This window comes from Muscardinus avellanarius (genome assembly GCF_963383645.1).
Source record: "Muscardinus avellanarius genome assembly, chromosome: 9".
NCBI classification, from domain to species: Eukaryota; Metazoa; Chordata; class Mammalia; order Rodentia; family Gliridae; genus Muscardinus; species Muscardinus avellanarius.
The window spans coordinates 62,413,591-62,438,359 of NC_137795.1; the positions used below are offsets into that span (position 1 = coordinate 62,413,591).

The window sequence follows — 24,769 nt, forward strand, 5'->3', positions numbered from 1 at the left end:
TAAAGTGTCCTACCATGCTCTGCCAGCAGCTTCTCTGGAAATGTATAAAGCAAGATACACAAGAGCTGCTGCATTTATAGTGTCTGAAGCCTGAAAGAAAATTGTTAAAGGTTTTCCCCAAATTGACAACAGTCCTAAATATTTATATGATCTTACCTGTAATGAGAGAAGTATTAGACAAAAATAATCAAAACCAGAAAAAGAGAAGAGAGAAAAGAAAAGAAAAATGAAATAAAAGAGAATTGCAAACAAATCCCTTTATAGAAAAGAATATTCTGGGCTTGGGATGTGCTTTGCAGTGGGGTGCGGGCTTAGCAAAGCTCTTGGTTCAATCTCCAGCACAAAAAGGCAGGGATGTGAGATTGTTAGAATTGCAGAACAAAAAGTGTCAAAGAGGTTTTTCAGATAGTTAATAATTAATGATAATTATTTTTCCAAATTTTAGATTATTGTATACATTAGCTTTTTAAAACGATGATTTATTTTTATTAATTTTCTTATTCTACATTCATTTTTGTTTATTTTTTTATTGGTGCACTGTATTCATACATCATAATGGGATAAAAACTTGTGTTGACATACATGCACACATCGCCCAGTTAGCCCCTACCCAATCCCCACCCCATTCCCTCCCCATCTCTCCTTCCCATGCTTGGCTTAGTGGTTGACATCTAATATTATAGCAATTTATCCAAAATTAACAATGATAGCCTCACATAACAGATTCATCTGTCTGATATCAAACTTTTGATCACTTAAAGATAACATTTCAGTATTTCTTTTTGCTTGCTTTCTTACCAGAGGATATCTTTTTCTTTTTTTAAGGTAAAACTATCATACATTTATTTTTTTTTTTTCAGAAAAAGTCTATCCTAACAAGAAATATGAACTCTAAATACCCAAAACACTCTCGAAAAAGAATAAAGCTAGTAGATGTACATTTTCTGATTTCAAACCTTATAGAGCTACAATAATTGAAATAGTGTAGTACTGCTATAAAGGCAGATATATAAACCAGTGGAGTAAAATAAAAAGCCTAGAAATAAATTCTTCCATATATGGTCAAGTTATTTTTGACAAAGTTTCCAAGAACATTTGGTGAAGGAAATAGTAATCTTTTCACTAAATAGTTAAAAGATAATAATTACATGAAAAATAATGAGATTGGACCCTTATCTAACACCATATACAAATATTAACTCAAACTAGATAAAAGACCTAAATGTAAATCTTAAGACTATAAACTTTTAGAAGAAAACCTGGATCATGACACTTCACAACATTGTAATTGGCAGTGATTTCTTGGATATGATTTCAAAGGCACAGGCAACAAAAGAATAAACAAACTTCCTAAAAAAAAATATTGTACAATGTAAACAGAGTTAAAAGTTACTGATAGAATGGGATAAAATATTTCCAAATGCTCTTTCTGAAGGTATTAATTAATATTTCAAATAGAAATCCTAAAAATTAGCAACAATAAAAGCAAACAGTACAATTTAGAAATACAATTTAGAAATAGGTAAAAGACTGAAATAAATAATGAATCTCCAAAGATTTTAACTTATAAACACATGAATATATTCTTCTTTGCTTAGTTGTCTGCTGGATGGAAAATCTTGTTTCTCTGGTTCTGGTGTGTATTACCTATTTCTTCTTTGTAGTTAATCTCTTTGAGTATTTTCTCTAGCGCTGGTTTTGAAGACATAAATTCCTTCAGTTTCTGTTTGTCATGGAAGCTTCTTATTTCCCCATCTAATTTGATAGAAAGTTTTGCTGGGTAGGAAATTTTTGGCTGGAAGTTGTTTTCTTTCAGTTTGGAATATGTTACTCCGAGACCTTCTGGTTCTCATGACTTGGTTTGGGAAGTTTAGAGTGATTCTCATTGGTTTGCCTCTGAATGTCACTTGGCCCTTTGTTTTTGTTGCCTTTAAGATTCTCTGCTTGGCTTCCACATTGGTCATTTTGACAATTATGTGGCGTGGGGATCCTCTTCTCTGATTCTGTCTAAAGGGAGTTCTATAAGTTTCCTGGACCTGTGTATCGACCTCTTTCTCTATGTTTGGAAAATTTTCTGCTATTATTTCTTTGAAGAGATTATTGATCCCTTTGGTTTCACCTTCTTTTCCCTCCTCTAATCCAATTATTCTTAGGTTAGCTCTCTTAAAATGGGCCCATATTTCTTCAATGTCATATGCCTGCTGTCAGATTTTTTTTCTAATTTAGAAACTATGCATTCGTTTTTGGAGTGATCATCTTCTAAGAGCGAGATTCTATTCTCCATGTGGTCTAATCGGTTGTTTGTACTTTGAATTGAGGACTTTACTTCATTAATAGCATTCTTTATCTCTTTTTGGCTCTCTCTGAATTCTTTTCGAAACACCTCTATTATTTCTACAGTTATTTTCCTGATTTGATCTTCTAGAGATCTCTGGATTTCTGTGTTATCAGGTTCTGAGGTTGTGGGGTTGTGGGCATTCATTGCTGTAATTGTTGTTCCTCTTTCCCATGATGTCAGAATTTTGTGCCTTCCCTGGGTCACTACAACTTCATTTAGGTTGCTCTGTATCTCGAGTCTGTTGTAATCTCTGCCGCCACTACTCCTTTACTGGGTTGTATCTCAAAGTCTCATACCCAGGAAGTTAATTGAGGCTACACAAGACGGTGGGGTGCCGGGCTGGGTGTTTTCCCACAGGGAGCTGCGGCTAGGGTGTGGTATCTCTGACACTGCTACTCCTTCACTGGGTTGTACTGCAAAATATCCGACCCAATGAGATTATCAAAGTCCCCGAGAGTGCAGTACAGGGATTTCTCCTTTAGGGGCCGCAATTAGCGCGCAGATCTGGAGCTGTGGCGAGGTGCGGTGAACTTGCTGTAGCTGCTGGAAATATGGCACTGCCACCACGCCCTCGGCTGTGAGGCTGGCGTATTTCTTTTTTGGTTTTGAGTTCCGTTCTGAGTCCATGGAAGGCGTGATGAGCTTGACCACTAGTAGTTTTAGGCGTTTTTTGCACTGAAAGAACTGCTGAATTACACCCAAATGATCCTCAGCTGCTCACTTCAGTTCCTTGTTTACCTTTCCTCTCTGGATCCTGGTGCTGTGAAGGAAGATGGTGCTGGCTTGCTCCGCTGCCGCATTGCAGGCTTGATTTCTGGTCTCTGGTTGTTCTTCTAGTCTTTTTTTTTCTCTGTCCCTTGTGTTTACATTTTTTATTTCTCTGCTAATGATATTTTCTGGCTATGAAAAGCGCTGATTTTGTGGCAACAGGGATCGAGTTTTAGCAGGATTCTAAAACGCTGCTTTTCTCAGTTGCCATCTTCCCTCAAGTCTCTACATTCATTTTTGTACTTAAGTTTTTATTCATAATTTTGCAATGTTTTCCCCCCCCAAAAAAAATTCCAAATTGTGCGACATTCAGGTCCAAAGGAACATCTGTCTCTATTTGTCCTGACAAAGACTTGTCAATTTTGCTTAGACTCTCATTTTGAGACACACACACACACACACACACACACACACACACACACACACCAAATCACTCATGCACCTGTAATGCATGTTAAATAGAAAAATCTGAGTTCAAAAGAATCAAATGATGTTTGAGAACAGGAGTGGATATTTTATACATCATTTTACCAGTTAACTGATCCTAAAAGTAAGGTTTGAACTAATTGAATTCTGTGGTACCTTTAATGATAAGCTTTTGTGACCAATTCTTACTCTTGAAAAATTTAGACTAAGTGGGTGATAATTATGTAGTTATTCAAATTCTAAAAAGAGCCACAAATTAGACATTTCCTACTAATTCAAGATCATAGATCATAAGTATAGTACTTAAGTGGATAAATTCATTCTCAGTAAACCACTCTGTGCAGTCAGCTTCATCTACTGAGAGAGTGAGCACAGGGCTAGTGGAAGGTAGGACGGGGGTGGAAAGGAAAGCAGGCAATAGTCTCTTCCTATTAAATTGAAAGACTTTTACCACCATTTGGCAATAAGGCATCTCCAATAATAAAGAATTTTGCTTTATTATTATGCTGATAGGCTGTTTTATTTTCTTGTGTATTATATTTTTGTCTTTACATTTAGTTCTCAGCTTCATTAGTACACCCTCAAGCATCTTTGAAAAGATGATATCATAGGTAGGAAGTATCCATTAGAAATGAAAGTCTAAATCCCTTAGCCAGCCAAGCAGTTAAGATCCCATGGAGAAATGATATCATCTTATTCCAACTGAATAGAATTGCATTGTAGATTGATCTTGCAATCCTGTTAAGTATTTTACTCTGGAGATGATATAGACTAAGAACAAGCAGTGGTGGAAGATACTCCATGTGCAGTCCTGAAGTATGACAGTTATCTCCCCAGCCAACTGTATTGTCTGCTGAGGGTCTTTACACTCAGAGTTGCAGCCTGTGATAGGAAAGGTCTTCTACAATTGAGAGCCTCTTCTGAATGGGAAAAAAGGAAGTTCAGGTCTTTAAGACCCAGGATGTTTTATGTAACTTTTAATAAGGAGACAATAGAAATGAAGGACAGTAGTCTTATAATTTTGTACTTAGTAGAAAAATTTAGAAAACCACCATACCAGAATTTTATTTTTTGTACATAGTTATTCTTGTGGTACTCTACTCAGGATTGAAACCAGAGGCATTTTATCTTTGAGATACATTCTCAGCCCTAGTTTTTTTTTTTTTTTAAATGAGTGTTTCATTTGGTTGTTAAGAGTCTTGCTTTATTGATGAGGTTGTCCTTGAACCTGATATCCTCCTGTCTCAGCCTCCCAAGCACTGGGATGACCATACTGGAACATTAAGTAGACTTAATCAGACATCTGAAACTCTAGTATTTATAGACATGCCATCACATTTTATTATTCTAATTTTGTAATTCTCTCCATACCTTTGCTGTCTCTCAAATCCAAAATGTAAACAACTTGTATTAAACCTGTCTATTTAGAACACTGACTTGAAACTAATTGTGTATAACTTAAAATGAAATTATTTTATGATACAAAGTAGGGCATGTTTAATTTTAGTCATTTTGGCACTCTGTACAAGTATGTTTTTGCTTCATTTCAACCAAAATTATATGGTATGATAGGAAATGCCTTTCTGCAAATGTATTACTTTAATTCCAAACACTGTTTATATACAACTGTGATAATGACTAGAAAAGCTATAGAGAAGTAGGTCACAAGGTTCTGAAATAAGTTAATGACACAAAGGTTTGTTTGCTTTAAAATAAATATGAGTACAGGAGGAGAACAAATGTCCTAATATATTTCTGATTTTTATTAGGATACTTGTGGGAAACAAACTTTTTAAAGACAGAGCCATTAAAAAATAAACATGGAGAATTGCTAGGAGGTAAAGAGATCTAGCACTAGCAAAAACACTGGGTTATCAGAAGATGAGTTCAGGTGACTTCATGTGCAGAAATGTGTGCCTGTTCATGCTATTTCTCTGACATTAAAGTTATCTGCCCATCAACATATGTTTCTGACCATCTTGCTCCATGTAGCTTGTTTTCCAAGTGTCTGTCTCTCTGTCTCTCCTCTGGTCATTTCTTTTGGCTTAGGTGTGGGCTGCTGCAGTCTGGAAAGCAAAGTCCTCTGATATGCTATACTCCTTGCAAGATAGGAACTGTGAGCATGGCATGTAGAGGAAGGGAGAGGAGGTTAAGCATAGGAGATAGCCAATACATTAAGGGCTTTTCCAGTTAACTCATAAACAGGGCTAATCTGTCTGCTGAAAAGTTCATGGAAGACTTCATGGAGAAGTTGGCATTCTAGAGGTTGAACTTAATTTAGATATCAAGAGCAAATAGGTGAAAAGGGAGGGTAGTAAAGTAATTTGAGCCAAGTTCTATAGTTTACACTTGGCCCTAGATCAAGCTGGCTCAGCAGTCCTCAGTAATTGTGCCCTAAACCATCCCAGCAGCTCAAGTCAGTTCCTGGGCAAGGCTTCTGGGGTTTGTGGCCAGCAAATTTGCAGTCTTTAAAAGTCCCCAGATGATGCTGATGCAAAGAGGATTGAGAACCACTGGACAGCCCCAGACTATAGTATATCATGATTTTGTGAAATACATTGAGGGGAGGATGTTAGAACTGGACTGTGGAGGCTTTTAGGTGACAGACCCGAGACTTTCCCAACTATGTCCTGTAAATAAGAGGAAGCCACCAATGCCTACAATTTACTGGTTTGCACTGTTTTCTGAGCCAATGTATCTGATCTATTTTTTTGTTGGTTGGTTGGCTGGTTAATTAGTTGATTGGTACTGGAGGTGGATCTCAGGAACATTCTCCTTCAAGCTATTACTGCCAGCTCTTTTATTTTTATTTTGAAACAGAATCTCATTAAATTGCTGAAGATCTTGTTAAGTTGCTAAAATTGGCATCAAATCTGTAATCCTCCTATCTCAGTTTCCTAAGTACTGGGATTAAAGGCATGTGCCACCATAACCAGCCCCCATGTCTATTTAGAAACCTTTCTGAGCAATAGACAGGTGGGGAAGGAGAGCCATAGTATGGGTATGCATGGCTCTTGGTGCTCATTAAAAGTATTATTTATGCCAGGCACAACATTGCATACTTGTATTCCCAGCTACTTAGAAGGATAAGCAGGACAATTACAAGTTCTAAACTAAACCAGCCTCAGCAATTTAGCAAGACCCTGTCTCAAAAAAAAAAAAAAAAAAAAAAAAAGGGCTGGGGATGGAGCTCAGTGGTAAAGTGCCCCTGAATTTAATTCTTAGTACAAAAAATGTATTCATTGCTTTTCTATGAAGTAGATAACTTAATTGCAGATTTCTTTTTCTGAGCAGAAAGTACTAAATCTTTTATAACAATTATTTATTCTCCTTTCAGGGGGGTGGGCTGCATCTTTGTTGAGATGATCCAAGGAGTTGCTGCTTTTCCAGGAATGAAAGACATTCAGGATCAACTTGAACGGATATTTCTGGTAAGTTCTTTACAGAATGCTTCTGAGAAAAACTGATTTCTAATTAGTCACTTCATGACAACTCTACAGTGATCAGTGGAAAATATTTTAAAACCAATTTATCTGTTGTCACATTTAGTTCTAACATGTTTTGGGGGCCTTAGAAAAGCAGGGAATTAGTTAAGAATTGTCTTACATTATCATAAATTAGTAGTGAAATAGTAAAAAAAAAAGAATAAAATACAAGATGCAGCATATAATAATGGATTAGAAGCCATCACTCAAAATAGTTTAAAGTAATTTATATAGACACTCCACCCCCTCTCAAGTGGGTGAAGCTTAGCCCTCTGCCACCCTTCACCTTTTGAGTAGACTTGGATTAGAAACTGTGTCCTATAACACAGAATGTGACAAATGGTGGGTGCAGGGGAGGATAGTCATACTAAAGGAGACACCAGGCAGACATCTTGAGCCAGGTCTTCAAGACTAGCTCCATCATTGATAAGTCATTATGGTAACAGGTGCCCTTGACATGATATACCAAGAATAGCACTTTGCCTCTGTGATTCTTCCTCCCAAAACTATAAGCACAGTCTAATCATGAAAAATTCACCACCTGAAACCAAATCAAAGTACATTTGACCAGAAGCATGAGTGGTACTTCTCAAAACTATCGGCATCATAACCTCCTAAGTCAGGAAAGTCGGAGAAACCATCACAGCCCTGAAGCAGCTAAGGACACGTGACAATTCATTGTAATTCAGTCTCCTGGATGGACTCCTGTAACAGAAAAAGCGCATTAGGGGATAAAGTCTAGTGAAATTCAAGCAAAGTGCAGTGTTTATTTGCTAAAAAGACACTAAGGTGGATTCCTTAGTTGTAATAAATTTAACCATGATGTTAGACGTTAACAAGAAAGAAAACCGAGTGAGGTGGAAACACAAACTGTACCTTTTTTTTCAATTTTTCTACAGATCTGAAACTATTCTAAAATTAAAAGCTAATTAGGTCATTTTTAAACCTAAATCAAAACTCAAGTGCTCTGGAGCCAGAATATCTGGGTGTAACACCTCACTGTCACTTTTTAGGTATGTGACCCTGGGAAAAGACTTACTAACTCTTTGAGCCTTACTTTCCCCATGGGCAGAATGAGGGATGAGAAGAACGCTGGCTATACAGCTTGCTTTGAGGAATCATCGACTTGTAACACAAAGAGTACTTTTAGAACAATGCTTGGCACATAGTGGAGACTCTAAGTTGCTATGTTCATTAATGCCAAATTAGTTTTTATTAAATCGGCTTTTTATGTTAGCTAATAGCCTTATAGACCTTTTATTTAAATAGTGAATAAGAGCTAGATAGGATTTTTGTTAAAAGGATTCACACCAAATAAAGTGGAAAAGCTAACAATCTCATACTTCTTTCTTTTAGAAAACTTATGTGTAAAATCACCGAGGTAGATGTTAGCATGGACCAGGTGAATAAATACACTTACTGGATTTTCATTCATTTCAGCTGTGCAACTACCACATTAAAGTATATTTCATATTGAGTATAAGAACCACAGTAAGGTGTAATATGATAGTGGTAATATGAATTGAAATTCCATCTTTATTATGTTCACCTTGATGTCAGCCACAAATGATAAGGAAAGGAGACTAGAAACCAGGAAACTCAAGTATATGAGATCCCTTCATGCAGCGCCCTGTATCCTGGTTAGTCCCTCCAAACACTAATAGCAAATGGACAGCAAGAGAATCCCTTGCCTAGAAACCCTCTTTAAAATGTTGTGTTAGTGATATTTTTACTCCCAGAAGCTGTCTTATTTTACTTCTTTTCAGTTTTATTTTATTTGATACTTAGAAGTTCACATGCACAAATATTAAATGATATTTTGTGACTATAAACTAATGCATTTTATAATAGAACGCACAATGTCAAAAAGTATAAAAGCTGAAAATCACCCTTGATCCTACTACCCAGAGAAAACCACATTTAATATTTTTGTAAACAGCTTTTATATTTTTTTCTATAAAAAATTTGAAATTGAACATAACTTTTATACTATTTTGTAACTTATTATTTTCACTTAACAATATGTAATGAGTACTTATGCTAGCTATTTTTATTTAACAATATGTATTGAGTAATTATCCTTGAAAAATAAACCCAGAAACCTATTATTCATTGTATGGATATGAAGCATTATTTACTTAACCAGCCCAATATTAGTAGCTTGGTTTCGGCTTTTCACCGTGACAAAGTGCTGCCAAAAACATCCATTGAACACCTGTTCTCTTAAGAATAATTAGAAAGTTCTTAATTTAATAAAATTTAATTTGCACAAATGTATTGACTATTCTTAAACATAGGAAATCTTTTTTCCAAAAGAAAAAAAAAAACACTTATTTTTTTTTATCAGATAGTATTTGGCTTATATGTTATATTAGGAACAAATGATATAAAATTGTTATTTCTTAACTAGGAAGAAATAAAATTGTATGGCCTTTAGTATTAATGTAGTGTTTAATCAACATATTTTATTTTTTTTACTCAAGCTTTTATTTTAATTCAGTTATTTGTAATAACTTCCATAGTATTTGTTTAGAACTTTATTGGTGCAATGTACTTATACAACTTAGCAAGATTCAAAGTAATAAATTCATATCTAACCCCCATTACAATCATTAAGGCTTTGAACAATAATAAATGCTGCTGAGGGTTCAGGGGAAAAGGGATGCTTATACACTGCTGGGGGATTTTTGTAAATTAGTACAACCACTAGGAAAATCAGTATGAAGGCTCATCAAAAGACTATAATGGATATAACCCAGCTATAACACTCCACAAGTATTTTCATAAAAACATAATAAACTTTTCCATGTATTTTGTGATTGAAAGAATGGCATGAAAGGGAATTTTAATAAGTTATCGTTCTCATGATATAGTTTTTTATGCTAAAACATAGTTCAAATAGCTCTTAAATTTATTTAAAGTAAAAATACAAAAATAATAATATTATTGAATTATATTCTAAGAATAATTTCTGAACATGTACATTCTACTTTGCTTTTTATTGTCTGATAGTTATCAAATATGTCACTTCGTCAATTGTTGATTAGTTTTACTCTAAACTAATTTGTTTAAACTTAAAATCAGAAAATTTCAAAAAGAATCATATAGTAAGAAATATCTTGACTTACACATTATTTCAAGATGAATTTAAAAGGAAAGTAAATGATTTCATAAGTGAATTATGTTATATTGCAATTAAAGCAAAAATTGAGCTTCAATGTAGCTTATTAGGTTGACATATTTTACCTAATCAGAGTTTTTACTTGAAATATAAATATTATATAAGCAATTTCCAGTGGTTTGTATCTTGTTGAAATTACTTTCTGTATGAGGATTTTAGTATAATTTCTTAATTTTATGGTAACATTTTCCTGATTTTATGAGTATCCAGAGACCTTGGAGCCATGACTAGGCTTTTAATAAGTCAGAAAAAATAAATCATTATAAATTTCTCCTGGGGTTATTGATACACTAACCTCCTCTTTGCTCTTGTCAGAGCACAGACTGTAAAATGCAGTTAAGCATCATGATTGATGGCAATAACCCATTTACTGTAGTTATTATTCTGGGGTAGTGTTTTTTTTAAATAAAATGTTCTTTGGTAATTAGGAGCTAAAAATCAACATTTATATGAAATTGCTGCTTTAGAATTAAATGTTATATTTCATCCTGAAGAATTAGTCAAAACCAACCAAAATAAGAGAAATCTTTAAAAAAATTTAACATTAAATTTTAGCATGTTAATAAATATCTTATTTTCTCTACTGAATTGTTTAAATTTGCAAATGCTAGCCATCTATCACATTAAATAGGAAACTTTCTCTGCATATAAGTGGTCATTGGAAGAGGAAATTGTTACTCAATCTATTTGAATTACTTGGAAAAACTGCTTTTCCTTGGTGACCTTTTCTATGTGGTCTGAAGAGGAGTGACTATTAAATCAAGATTAAATCCACTTGAGCAGGCTTCTAATATAAACTGCCAGAGACTCTTTACTAAAGTGGCAGTTGTAGATCTGGCTTCTGGTAAACTATTGCCAAGGAGATAATTAAGTTTAAAAGTCATGAAACATGGGATTATTTGCTTGGTTTGTATTTTGATATGGGGATTAAGTCCATTCATTTGCCTGTGAACTGTATACAGATAGGTGATTAATAACTTTGAAGCATAAAATTAATAGCTTGTTACCCAACCTAACTAATGTAATTAGTTCTCACATGCAGAGCTTTTATAAAAAATATGAATGGCAACAAAGATCAGTTAATAAAAAGCCTTTATTATCTTTTTTATTTTTTTCCTCCTTTGGTGGAAGTAAGCCTTTCATATTTTTTAACCAATCCAATGAATTCATTTCTAGAACATAATAACTGTTCTCATACCCTAGGTGAGCTGGTTTTGCTACAATCTGATATTCCCCCATTAAAGCATTTTTTCTTAAAATTGTGATACTCATATGCAAGAAAGGAAAGAAGGTGATAGAATTTTGACAAATTATACTCAAGACATTTTGAGTTGCCAAGTGAATCGACACCTACTTCTCTAAGCAGCAATTCTTTCATTTTCTAAATGAAAGAATGACTTCTTTTCATTTCACCATCACCCATTTTGAAATGTGGCATGGTTTTTCCCATACCCCCATTAGTTGCAAAAACTAGGTGGCAGCTGCATTCATTCAAGTAAATATATATTCAGTGTGACAAAATCACAACTAATAAAAAAGAATTTGCATTCTAATCACATTGCTCTGAATTGAGAAAGAAGCCTACTTGGTGGAACTCTGGGAATATGTGCCTCTCTCACTTCAAAACAGCTGAACAAATGGCACAGTGTGCTTGCACAGCTGTCTGAAACCTTTGGCAGATGCTTCTGGGCTTGTGTGGTTCACGACCCAACAATCAGCAGTTCTGACAGGAGGGTGGCATGATTGTTTTCCAGGTCTGTTCTTTTCACCCTATCTTTAAATACTGAGAACCCTGACAGTCACCTTTCCCTGCCAAATAGGTCTCCTGATTTGTAATGGAATTTCATCTACCAGGTGTTGACCTGCTTTACATTATTTGATGTGTATACTTATTGCAATAGTATTCATTTTCATCAGTACATATGTCATTCAGGGTGTGTGCGTGTGTGTGTGTGTGTGTGTGTGTGTGTGTGTGTGTGTGTGTGTTGGATGGGGGGAGGGAGGAGCCAGTTGCAACTGGGAAAGCTACTACTTGGCCTGACTTTTGAGTCAGCTCCTTCCTTGTGTCTCTGTGCTTTGCACTGTCTGAAGACACAGTAACAATAATAGATCTTGCATTGGTTAAAATTGCATGTGTGAGCCAGGCGTGGTGACGCACGCTTGTAATCCCCGCGCTTGGGAGGCTGAGAAAGGAGGATTGCACGGGTCCGAAGCCAGCCTTAGCTACTTAGTGAGGCTCTCAGCAACTTAATGAGACCCTGTTTCCAAATAAAATATAAAAAAGGTCTGGGAGTATAGCCCGGAGGTAGAAAACCTCTGGGTTCCACCCCCAGTACTACAAAAAAAAAAAAATTGCGCGCGCGCGCGCGTGTGTGTGTGTGTGTGTGTGTGTGTGTGTGTGTGTGTTGTACTAGGGATTGAACCCAGAGGCATCCTATTTCTGTGCTACACTTCCAGCCATATTTTTAATTTTTTATTTTGAAACAGGATCTCACTAATTTGTGGAAGGCCTCACTAAGTAGCTAAGGCTGGCCACAAACCTGTGATCCTCCTGTCTCCACCTTCCAAGTACTGGGATTGCAAGCATGCACCACCATGTGCAGCTAAAATACTGCATTCTACGAGTTCAATATTGGATTCAAATTTTAGGATTTTTGTTCTCCAGAACAAGTCACATTTTCTAATTGGATGGTAGCTTCTGAATCTGTAAAAGGGAGAACTGAATTAAATTATTTCAATATTGTCTTACAGCTCTAAACCTTTTTTAATTCTAAAAATGCATAGTATTATAAGATTATGCCCAAGGCATATGAGAACTTAAAGAAGAAACTTCTAAGAAAATTTTTGTTGAACATTGAAGAAAATATGAGATCTGAAGATGTGAAAATAAATAGAATCTGGAACTTTAGGCTATCGCTGAGGAGTGAGGTGGAGACAGTGCGGGTTTGCTCTGTGGATGGATGAGGTTAGAATGTTCAAGACTGGGCTTTGATAAATTGAGGATTTTCAAGTCTCTTTGTCAACAAAGTAATAAGGAAATAGTATAATTTGTTTTATTTTAGTAACAGCCTTATTGAGAAATAATTCATATGCCATGCAGTTTAACCATTAAAGTTTACAATTTAGTGACTTTTAGTGATTTCTAAAGTTGTTCATAGCTGCACAACACACAATTGCCAAATTATGGAACCAGCCAAGATGTCCATCAATAGCTCTGTCTGTTTCTCTGTCTAGAGTATCCTGGGACCCTCCATGGGTTTTCTCCATGGAGGATAATTTAGGCTTCATAATGGCGTGGTAATTGGGTTCTGAAAATAATTGTCCATGGAGGACCAGATAGAATTGTGTAGTTTCTCTTTAACATAGCTCTCTATTGGCCAAAGACACAGACTCTCACTCAAAGTCAAGAGGAGGGGGACATAGACCCCAGGCCTAGATGGAAGGAAGGTCAAGAATGATGGGCCACATTTTGAAGCTGCCATACTGACCACACATGTTTTCATGTGGGTATATCACCATATCCAGCTGGTGTCCACTTCAAAGTGGGAAGAAAAATTCAGCAAACAATTGTATCAGGCTCCAAAGTTTTTTCTTTAATTTTTCCTAATTCCTTAAAGCCATTACAATACTGCTTCCTTCCTGTGATTAATAAAAAAAAAGAATAACTCGTCAGAGTGTTACTTGGTGGGCTATTTGCTTGCCCTCTTTTTTGCCCTTGTTGACTCACAAGTTCACAGATGTGTCAGACTGAGAAAAGTAGGTGCCATACTCCTCTGACAGGACCTGTGCGAGGCCAATGAGGAGGAGGTGATGCTTCCCAGAATGCTACCCATAAAGCAGGTTCCAAAACTCACATCCTACCTCAAAAACCCATCTTTCATTTGTAATATATGTCCACTCATAAGCCTTTTATTCCTAAGAACACTTATGTAGGCAGCATCTCAGGCAGTTCCCAGCGGGCCCCACCTCCTGGTATTGCCCTGTGTGACACCCTCCCATCAAGCCTGGAGCATGGCCTGGACTAGGGACTTGCTTCTAATACGAGGAATCTTACAGAAGTGAAGCAACATCACTGTGGAGACTCAATTATGAAAGGCTGTTGCTTCCTTTTGAATTTTCATAGTAGATGACTACTGTTGTGAATATAAGCAAATGAAGATCCTTCATCATCCCATCCAGCCACTGGAAGTGCTTATCCTCCCTGTTTCCCACCTTCATTTTGCAACCTACATTTTCTCATGCTTCAGAAGACTTTTCCCTCAAGGGTAAGTCATTCCAGGCTGTTAATCTCTTCTTGAGGGGTGAGTTTGTGTAAAACTGGACCTCGCATCATCTCCTGTCCAAATCCCTGCAAGAAAAGAAGCCTAATCAAAGCACTGTGTCGGTTGATCTCTCCTGTCTCATTATTGCATAACTTGATAAAAAGCTATCACCAATGGTTAAGTTTCCTTTAAAATAATCAACCCAAGTCATCGGAGCATGTTCTGTAGAGAACGGTTTTATTCCGAGTCAAATTAACAGATTATTTAACCTTGGAGGTGAATTTGTCCTCAGTCTCAATGGTCTCTTTGGACAGTGACAGGCATGTTGCATTCTTCCTAAAATTTATTTGTGAGTTTAGTTGCTTTGGAAAATTGTTGAGAACTATCTATTTTAGATATACCAACCAATATATTTTTGTTGTTAGTATAGAGCATAATCTAAACCCAAGCCTTTCTTAGTTTTGAATAACTCATGATATAAAATTTTTCAGTGAATGTGAGTCTCTACTTGGGAGTATATTCAGGAAAAGAGCAAATGCCAGTCTTGTCACACATACTTTTCACATTGGCCAATAGATGGAAAGATGCAAGAACTTGATAACACAGCCTATGTTAGCAAGCCTCCGAGCCTTAATGCTGACACTGGTGTTCCTCTTTTCCTTCCACTAATGTCTAAATAGAACTCATCAGTCTTAATGCTACAAGTGTTTCTCCTTCTGCAGTGAATTTCTCTTTGCATTCCCAGTGGAAGTTCTCTTTCCTTATCTTGGGCTTCTGCTCTCCTTACCCAAACCTCTCTGCTTCTTCTCTTCCATTTTGATCTTGCACTGCAGTTTTTCTTGCTCTTATTTTTTAATGGATTGGAAGATTTGGGAATAGGGGCTGGAAAGGGGAGGGATACTTTGTGTGGAGAAAGCATTGGTGTGTACCTTGACATTGCTTAAATATTCACCTGTCATGATAGGATTATTTCAGAGGCCAAGGGCATTTCTTATTTGTTCCTTTTAAAATAAGTCTTTTGGGTAATTCTGATGGGATAATTAGGAAAGTTTAAAAAATTAAGGATGATTTTCTTTTATTTTTTGTAAAATATATGAGAGATCTTACTTTTCTTTCTGGCTTCTTTTAGTTTCTCCTTTTGCACTTCCTTCTTCTAATACTATGTAGATTGCTTGTGGCAGATAACATTTAACATTTACATGTGGCAGATAACATTTAACATTTACATGCAAAGTTCATTTTATTAAAGCTTAATAGAACAGGTTTCTGTCAATCTGTTCTAAGCAAAATTTAGTATTAAGAATGTTTTGTGTTTTCCAGGTGGAAAGTAAATAGCTGAAAGGTGCTTATGAAACCTCTTTTTATAAAAAAAATTAATTGTAGCTTATGAAACTACGATTAAGCTCATTTCCTGAATCTCATCTCATTCATGACAAAATGAAATATTGCTTAAGTCTCATACATAATAGTGATGCCTGCACTTTAAAAATATTTATTGACTCTTGGAATGTGATTCAATTCATTTAACAGTTGTGTCTTCAATAGACCCAGTGATAGACTTCAGTGAATTTCTTTTTTAAAGAAATTTGTTAAAATTTTCACCAAATTTTTTTGTAATACTTATTACTACACTTGATCTTAACCAAAAGACCAAAAAGCAATTTTGTAATACTTATTAGTAAGAGTGCTACTCTGAGGAAATTAGGAAACTAAAATCATATGAGCATTAAATTTGGTTGGCAATTCTTTAAAATTTTTCTTTCTCATAGTGAAAATTTTGTTTAGATATAAATAATCAGTTCCTAGAATGGCCCATCTCAAAATTCTGATTTTCCTTATATAATACAATGTCAAGTTAAATGAGAAACAGTAAAGGCATTAACTTTAGGGAAATTATAACCCCCTTTTTAGCGAAAAAAAAATTAAAAGACTACAATAGTTTTTGTTCTTCTTTTCAAATATTTAGTTCAGTTTTTCAAGCAATAAAAAAGATGATGGTTTAGCCAGGCATGGTGGTGCACACTTGTAATCCCAGTGCTTGGGAGCCTGAGACAGGAGGATCACACAGGTTTGAAGCAAGCCTCCACTACTTAGTGAGGCTCTCAGCAACTTAGTGAGACCCTGTTTCCAAATAAAAGTATAAAAATAGGTCTGGGAGTATAGCCCGGAGGTTAAAAAAAAAAAAAAAAAGCCCCTGGGTTCCACCCCCAGTACCACACACAAAAAAAGATGATTTATTAGAAATTTCTGTATCTTCCACTCAACTCTCAGCCTTATGCTGCTTTACAAAATTAAACTCTTTCTTTTCCCTAAAAAGATAATGAAAGGCACTATAGAAGAAAGAAAACACTATCTGCAAGATTCATTCTTCTCTTTTGAAGTACTAGTAGGAGTCTCCTTTTAGCAAATTTTTATCTCTGTCAGTATGATACAGAATAGAATAAACATTTGGAAATAAAAATATTTTTTCCTGGCAATTCAATGGAAGGTATGGTAGGTGAGGTAGGGAAGTAAAATGATAAGTAAATACTAGGCTCTGAAGCAAAGAATCAGCAGATTAGTAACAGGATCAAGTTGAAGCATTGAAAACCGACACTCAGTGTCTTTGGTGTAGGACGAGGGTGGGCACGACAGAGCTGACTTTTTTTCCTGTGTATTGACTCTAGGAAGAATTAGGTGAAAAGTGATCATTCACTCTTTTGGGCAGACTTGTTTTAATTTTACTTCAAAAAAAAGAAGATATGCTTCAACATACTGTGTCTCACACAAAGCTCAGTGACTTTAATAGAAAATATTGTTTTATCTTTTGAGTTTTAAGACAGAGAGTGGCCTGTTTGTTCAAACAAACATTTTATGACTTTTACAAATATCAAGTTACTGCTATCTACTACTAAATGATTCTCTCTCAGCCACCATGTTTGCATTTTTTTTCTGTCAATTTTTTAACAGTAATGACAGAGCTATAAGATTAAAATAGCTTCATTTTCTCCCCTGATACATGTTTCTTTGACCTCTAGTTTCTCAAGTAATGATTTTTCTTGTGAAAAATGCTACCAAGAAGCAGACTAGATTTTGTTTTGTTTTTGCTCTTCTGTTGTTCAGAAAGTTAGAAAGCCGAATATAGCAGGACGGAGTGCACATTTTCTTTTAACCTTTGACTTACTGTCCACTGTCCTTGGCCTGCTGCCTGAGAACAGCTTGACAAATGCAAGGAATCTAACATCTAATTTGCATCTGGTGATCAAAACCGTACATTGGAATAGAAAGAACTACAGTTCAGTCTTCAGTGGACTTACTTCTATTTCACAACTCAATATTTTACCATTTTTCTCATATGTTTCTCTCCCCAAAGTAGCTGTGTTTTACTTCTCATTGATCAACACGCTTGTTCCAGATCATTTTTACTAGTGTCAACCAGGCCTGATGAGCCAAGCCACATGTTATAGCTTTGGGATGAGATCCAAGAAAGTCTTGGAAAGACACAGCTATTCCTGCAGGTACATAAAAGGATGCTGAGATTTGTCTTGGTGTCAGTTGTTCATTAAGGCAGTGCTACAGTGACTCTTTTTCTTCTTTCTTCATAACCTGGACTGTGCTTTGCAACTTTCATGCTTCAAGGCTGCCTGTCACAATATTTAGGACAAGTTTTAGAAAGTAGGAAAAGGAGCTGGGCGTGGTGGTGCACGCTTCTAATCCCAGCATTTGGGAGGCTGAGACAGGAGGATCCGGGATTGTGGACAGCCTCAGCTACTCAGTGAAGCCCTTTGCAACGCAGTGAGACCCTGTAAAAAATAAAGCTGGGGGTGTAGCTTAGAGGTAGAATGCCCCTGCGATCCATCCCCAGTACTGAAAAAAAAAAAAAAAAGAAAATAGAAAAAGGAAAACAAAGATAAGGATTTGCTTTTTGTTTGTCATACTAGGGATGGAACCCAGGGGCATTCTACCTTTGATCTATACCCCAACCCTATTTTTTATTCTTTATTTTGAAATAGGGTCTCACTAAGTTGCAAAAGGCTTCACTGTGTAGCTGAGGCTGTCCTCAATCCCGGATCCTGAATGCTGGGATTACAAACAGGTGCCACCATGTCCAGCTATAAGAATATAAGAGGTTCTTTTTCAAACTCTCAAAAAAAAGATATTCTCAGGATGTCCCCCATTTAGTTACGTCTGCAGAAGAGCAGCTTGTCGAGGAGATCATACAGATGTCTCTGTTCTTCGGGAAACTCCATCAGGAAATCAACATATTAGCTATGTGGATCACACCTTGAAAACTCAATGCCTTTCTAAATCTCTTTATTTGTATTTGTATGGTCTTCACTAGAATAATGTTTCTGGAAACAAACTAGCTACAGGTCAGATCAGTTTTCAGAACTGTGTGACCCAATTAGCAAATAAAAAATACAAATCAGCAGGACAAAGTATTGCTTTTTGTTTGCTATTATTTTTCTTGTCTTAGCATCTCAAAACTTTTCAAATTCATGTTTACCTTTATGTTTTTTTATCAGTGACTGATTAGAAATGCTTCCATTTCTTTTGTTCTAGTTCATCTATTTATAATAAAATTTTATCACAATGAAATAAGCTTTTAAATATTGCACAGAAGAGTCCACTGTCTAGGATGACAGATTAATTACCTTCCTTTCCCTTTAGGGAGCCTGGTAAAGATTTGAAGACATATTGTTGCTGATAGCTTACTCCTAAGACCTGTGAGTTCTACCAAAAATAATGAAAATAGGAAATTTAGTCCTGCTACTAACTCTCAGGATACATAGCTTTGATAATACCACCCTGTCGTTTCCAATAATAAGATAAAAAATTCACGCACAAAAGAAGAAAGCTAATTATAAAGTATTTATTCACATTGTGTTGCAACTTAACCTGCTGGATAAATAATACAGTGATAATGGAATTATAATCCAAATTGTCTTCAATAATGTCTTTACTTTTTAGTTTATTTTTTCTTAAGGAAAGGCAAGACTTTTTTTGAAATGTGAATATAGAGACTTTATCATATTTTTCTTTTCTTTATGTCTGATTAGTATATACTTAATTTCATTGAAACCTCAGGAGGAGAATTATGGATATATTCTAGTTATTTGTATAATCATCCCTGAGCAGTATTCCAGGAACAGAGTTGGTTGACCTGAATACCCAGTGCTACCTCTGTCCAAGTCACTCTTTCATAGAGCTGTAGCTGGCACAGCTTCAACCCAATTGCCGTCTTCAAAGCGCCTTCTGTTTGCATTACACTGTGGTTAAGCTCAGTGTAAATGACACAACTTGACCAGTTGTAATAAACATATGGAATTTATGATTCCAAAAGGTGATAGACAGCAAATACGGAAGTATGTCAAGGATTATTTTAGGTAAATTCTGGAATAAAGATCATAATCTCTAGACTAGTTGGATGACCCCACTTCAAAATCCTGTCTCTTTTGTCAGGCATGGTGGTGCACGCTTGTAATCCCAGCATTTGGGAGGCAAAGACCGGAGGATCACGGTTCACAGACAGCCTCAGCTACTTAGCGAGGACCTTCACAACTCACTGAGACCCTGTTCCAAAAAAATAAAAATAAATTCTTTTTTTTTTTTTTTTTTTGGTGGTACTGGGGGTGGAACCCAGAGGCTTTCTACCTTCGGGCTATACTCCCAGACCTTTTTTTAATATTTTATTTGGAAACAGGGTCTCACTAAGTTGCTGAAAGCCTCACTAAGTAGCTGAGGCTGGCTTCGAACCCGTGCAATTCTCCTGTCTCGGCCTCCCAAGCACAGGGATTACAAGCATGTGCCATCACACCCGGCAAAATAAATTCTGTCTCTATTTGTAGTTGGACATGCTTAAGTAAGGTTCAGTTTCTTCACTTATACAAAAAGGTTAGAGTAAACATAGCTTTCAAAGAAAAAAATTAGTAGTGCAATTTCTTTTTTCTTTTTTTTTTTTTCCTTTATATTATTTTTTTGGTGGTACTGGGAGTGGAAACCCCGGAGCTTTCTAGCTTCGAGCTATACTCCCAGATCTATTTTATATTTTATTTGGAAACAGGGTCTCACTAAGTTGCTGAGAGCCTCAGTAAGTAGCTGAGGCTGGCTTTGAACCTATGCGATCCTCCTGTCTCAGCCTCCCAAACAGGAGGATTACAAGTGCGCGCCACCACACCCAGATATCCACCCTGTTTGACCTTCTTCTCAGCTCCCAGGTGTGCCTTCAAGAAAGCATTGGACTCTGAGTAACATAGTATAAGAAACGCTACCAGATGCTTTTGCTTGTATCATCTCCAAAATTTTCCATGTTAGTTATTTTTGTTTGAATGGCTCATTTATTTTAATTAATATTATAAAGATTCTGTTATGTCAGAAAATACTGTACTGAATGCATTGCCTTCATGAAAATATTTCTGTCTTCTGATTCCTTTAGTTACTTAGTTAATTATTTTAATCACTTCTGTAGTACAGGTACTACTATTATTTCATAACTTTTTTTTTTGGTGGTACTGAGGTTCCTGGAAACCCTTCGTCCTCCAGGGTACACTCCCGGACCTATTTTATATATATATATTTTTTTTTAATTTGGAAACAGGGTCTCTTAAGCCAGTGAGGCTGGCTTTGAACCACACAATCCTCCTGTCTCCACCTCCCAAGCGCGGGGATTACAAGCGTGCGCCACCACGCCTGGCTATTTCATAACTTTGTAGCTCATATTTTGAATTATATTTTACTAAAACTGAATCATGGACTAATACAACAGATAGTTATCGAGTATCCATAATAGTCACTGTTAGACCCCAGAATATTAAAATAAGTTAGATGTTGCCCTTATCTCCAAGGACCTCACTGTAGCCAGAGAAAAAGCCCAGCAAGCACACTATTATGGTACCATGTGGTAAATGCTGAGTCTAAGCCTTGTGTAGCCAGCCTCCTAATTAATCTGCCTTCTTGGATTCCTAATCACATCAGATATGATTCATCTAAATTATGGCTCTTGATATATTGTAAACAAAACCAGCCAAATTGGTTATTCACCAAGTTTCCCTAAGTCAGTAATGATAGCATTCCTCATCCATTAGTGCTCCAGCCAGAAATTTCAGAGCTGCTCCTGATTCTTCTACTCTACCCATTCAATGCATCAAATTTACCAGCCACTTCTATTAGTTCTAGTTCTTGAGTAGATATTGATTTAACCTACAGCTCTCCACTATGCTCGTCCAAGACACCATTATGTCTCCCTGGTCACTGCAGCTATCTCCAGCTTATTTCCGTCTCTGACAATACTTCTCTCATCTTCAAATGGCAACCAAAATTTGTTAATTAGCATATTAATTTACCTATTTTGAAAAAGGCAAAAGTAGCATATGTCAGAAAGGAGAGGATTTCTTTCCTATGTGCAATGCATGCTGGGATGGGGGTGGTCCTAGGGTGCTGCTCCATGAGATTATTCAAGGCCTTTGTTTCTTTTCTCTGTGGTACCGCTCTCAGGTATCACATCATCCACATGGTTGAAGCTGATTAACCACCACAGCATCAAATTCTAGGCATCCAGGAGCTGCTTCTTAAGGGCACGAGCAAGTAGTTGAATGCTTCCATTCAGATAGTGCTCCATCCTGGACCTTAGGAACATGAGTAGAACCGGATGATAAGGAAATTGGGTCAACAAGTGTTCAAAGAAATATTCAAGAGGAATGATCATTTAATGGAGAAAATAGAGAATGACTGAAGTAAACTCACACAGAGGGTTTAGTTCATAGTGTCAGATTATTTTAATTCTCATGATAATAATCCTTAATAACTTTGCACTGTAATTTACAAACCAGATTCCCCCAAACTCATTATAGTAAGATGTATGGAATATAGCTAAAGCAGTGCTTTGAGGGAAATGTATAGCATAAATGCTTATACTAGAAAATAAGAAAGGTTTAAAGTTAATGCTGTATATGTCTATACTATAAAGTAGAAGAATAGAAGCAAATTAAATCAAAAGCAGAAATAAGAAATAATAAATATCCAAGAAGAGATTATGAAATAAGAAACTAATGGAAAATACCAATGGCGTTAAAGGTTTGTTTTTGAAATGATTAATAAAAGCAGTAAACAGACAGCCAAGCTGACCAAGAAAAGAGAAGCCACACATATTGGTGCACACCAGTAATTCCAGTACTTGGAAGGCTGAGACAAGAGGTTCAAGGCCAGCCTCAACAACTTAGGGAGACCCTGTTTCAATATAAAAAAAAAACAAAAAGGCTTGAGGATATTGCTCTGAGATAGGATGTCCCAGGGTTCCACCTCTAGTAATGAAAGAAAAAAGAGGAAACACATATAGAAGATATTAGGAAAGGAAGAGGGGACATCACTGCATCCCTCTGAATGACTGGAACACTCTGGGAGCCAGTACTAACTAGCAGGGAGCCTCCCCCTGGGGTGCTGATAGGCCCAGGCTGGTGGGCAGTCCTGTGGGCAGGAAATCCACTCCTGGGTTCTGGAAGGCTAGGGCTGGGAACAGCTGGGAAAGCTGGTAGGTGAGTAGCACTCAGTGGTGGGCGTATTGCTTGGGAACCCTCCCCTGCATCCTTCCTCCTCCAGGGTCCCTCCACCATCACCTACGGACAAAACTGAGCATCATACCCTTTGGAGGGGAAGAAATATTTCTGTATCACAGGAGGCCATAAGGAGGTACATTTGGAGCTGAATGGCTATACATTGTTAGCAGGAGTAGTTCTTAAGGTTTACCTTGAAGATTTATTACAATTTCCAAAGGCTTCATTTTCTTTTCAATTACATGCGAATACATATAATTTTATTATTAACCAAAGAGGAATAAAATCAGTCTTGCACACCATGAGTCAAAGGTTACCACTCCACGTCCAGGCAAGATTACAATTCCAGTCCAGTGGGTTTATTGCCAGGGAGGTGTGGAAAAATTTAAACTAATTTGCTACACTCGAATGAAATGACACATTTTGGCAGGATTTCAAGGTTTATGATGATTTCCCATTCCAGGGTGTGGCCACTGTGCCATTCTGACACAGAATTAGCATCTCTAATTAATGTTATGTAAAATAGAGGCCTGTCAGGCAGAGCCATAGGAGACCATTCTTTGTGAGGCAAATAGTATTTTTAGGACCAAACCGGATTTTTCTTTTAGGGTCCACATGGCACTTAACAGATGGTGATGTGGGCGGCTGTGGCTCAAGATTTGAAGTAGTTCATAAGACACCCAGTCTTGTCCTTGTCCCACCCTACAGGCAGGGATGGCTGCAGGCTAGTCCAGACAGCTCCTCAACAAATGGTGTCAGCCATGCTTGTGGGCGGACACCACTGGACCCTGCAGACAGGCAGCCCTGGCCCTGCAGGGAGGCTGGGAACTCAGCCTGCTGGCTATGCTCAGAATTAGCATAACCAGGCCTATTTTAATCTGAAAGAGAACTTGGAGTTTTTTCTCCTCTAGCTCTCTGTTGTTCTTAAAGATATAACTGATGTTGAAGCTACCCTTCCCCAAAAGCCCCTCTTTGAATTTTTCTTCAGTATTCCATTCTACCTGCTATATAGACTTCATTTATTTAGAACCTGAGATTGCAGCTAGTTAAGTGAGTGTGTGTGTTAAGTAATAGATGATAAAATCACTTAATTTGTGCTCATTTTTTCCTCCAGGAAATTTTACACACTGTTTGTGATAGAAATTCCTTACTACCAACATCTAATATTAAAAATTCATTTTCCGCTGGGCGTGCTGGCGCACACTTGTAATCCCAGCGCTTGGGAGGCTGAGACAGGAGGATCACCCAGGTTTGAAGTCAGCCTCAGCTACTTAGTGAGGCTCTCAGCAACTTAGTGAGACCCTGTTTCCAAATACAATATAAAAAAATGGATCTGGAAGCATAGCCTGGAGGTAAAAAGCCTCTGGGTTCCACCCCCAGTACCACCAAAATAAATAAATAAATAAATAAAATTCATATTTTTAGCCAGGCCTGGTGGCACATATCTGTAATCCTAGCACTTGGGAAACTGAGACAGGAGGATTACAGGTTTGCAGTCAACTTTAGTAACTTAGCAAGACTATGAACAACTTAGACTCTGTTTCCAATTTTTGTTGTTGTTGTTGTTGTTGTTGTTGTTGGTCTGGGGATGGACCCAGGGGCATTCTACCACTGAGCTACACCCTCTGCCCTATTTTTTTTTTTATTCTTTATTTTGAAACCAGGTCTCACTGAGTTGTAGAGGGCCTCACTAAGTAGTTGAGGCTGTCTGCGAACCGCAATCCTCTTGTCTCAGCCTCCCAAATGCTGGGATTACAAGCGTGCACCACCATGCTCGGCAG

General features: G+C 36.8%; 1 protein-coding gene across 4 annotated transcripts in view; it reads left to right on the forward strand.

Moving 5' to 3' along the window:
• CDK14 (cyclin dependent kinase 14) overlaps window positions 1-24,769 on the forward strand; it is a gene marked incomplete at both ends in the record, with an annotated part of 505,411 nt that overhangs the window by 374,490 nt on the left and 106,152 nt on the right. For all 4 annotated transcript variants that reach the window (XM_080700879.1, XM_080700880.1, XM_080700881.1 and 1 more), the window contains one exon: window positions 6,870-6,963. In XM_080700879.1, coding sequence (XP_080557005.1) covers window positions 6,870-6,963 — 94 coding nt within the window. The remainder of the gene's footprint in view (window positions 1-6,869; window positions 6,964-24,769) is intronic.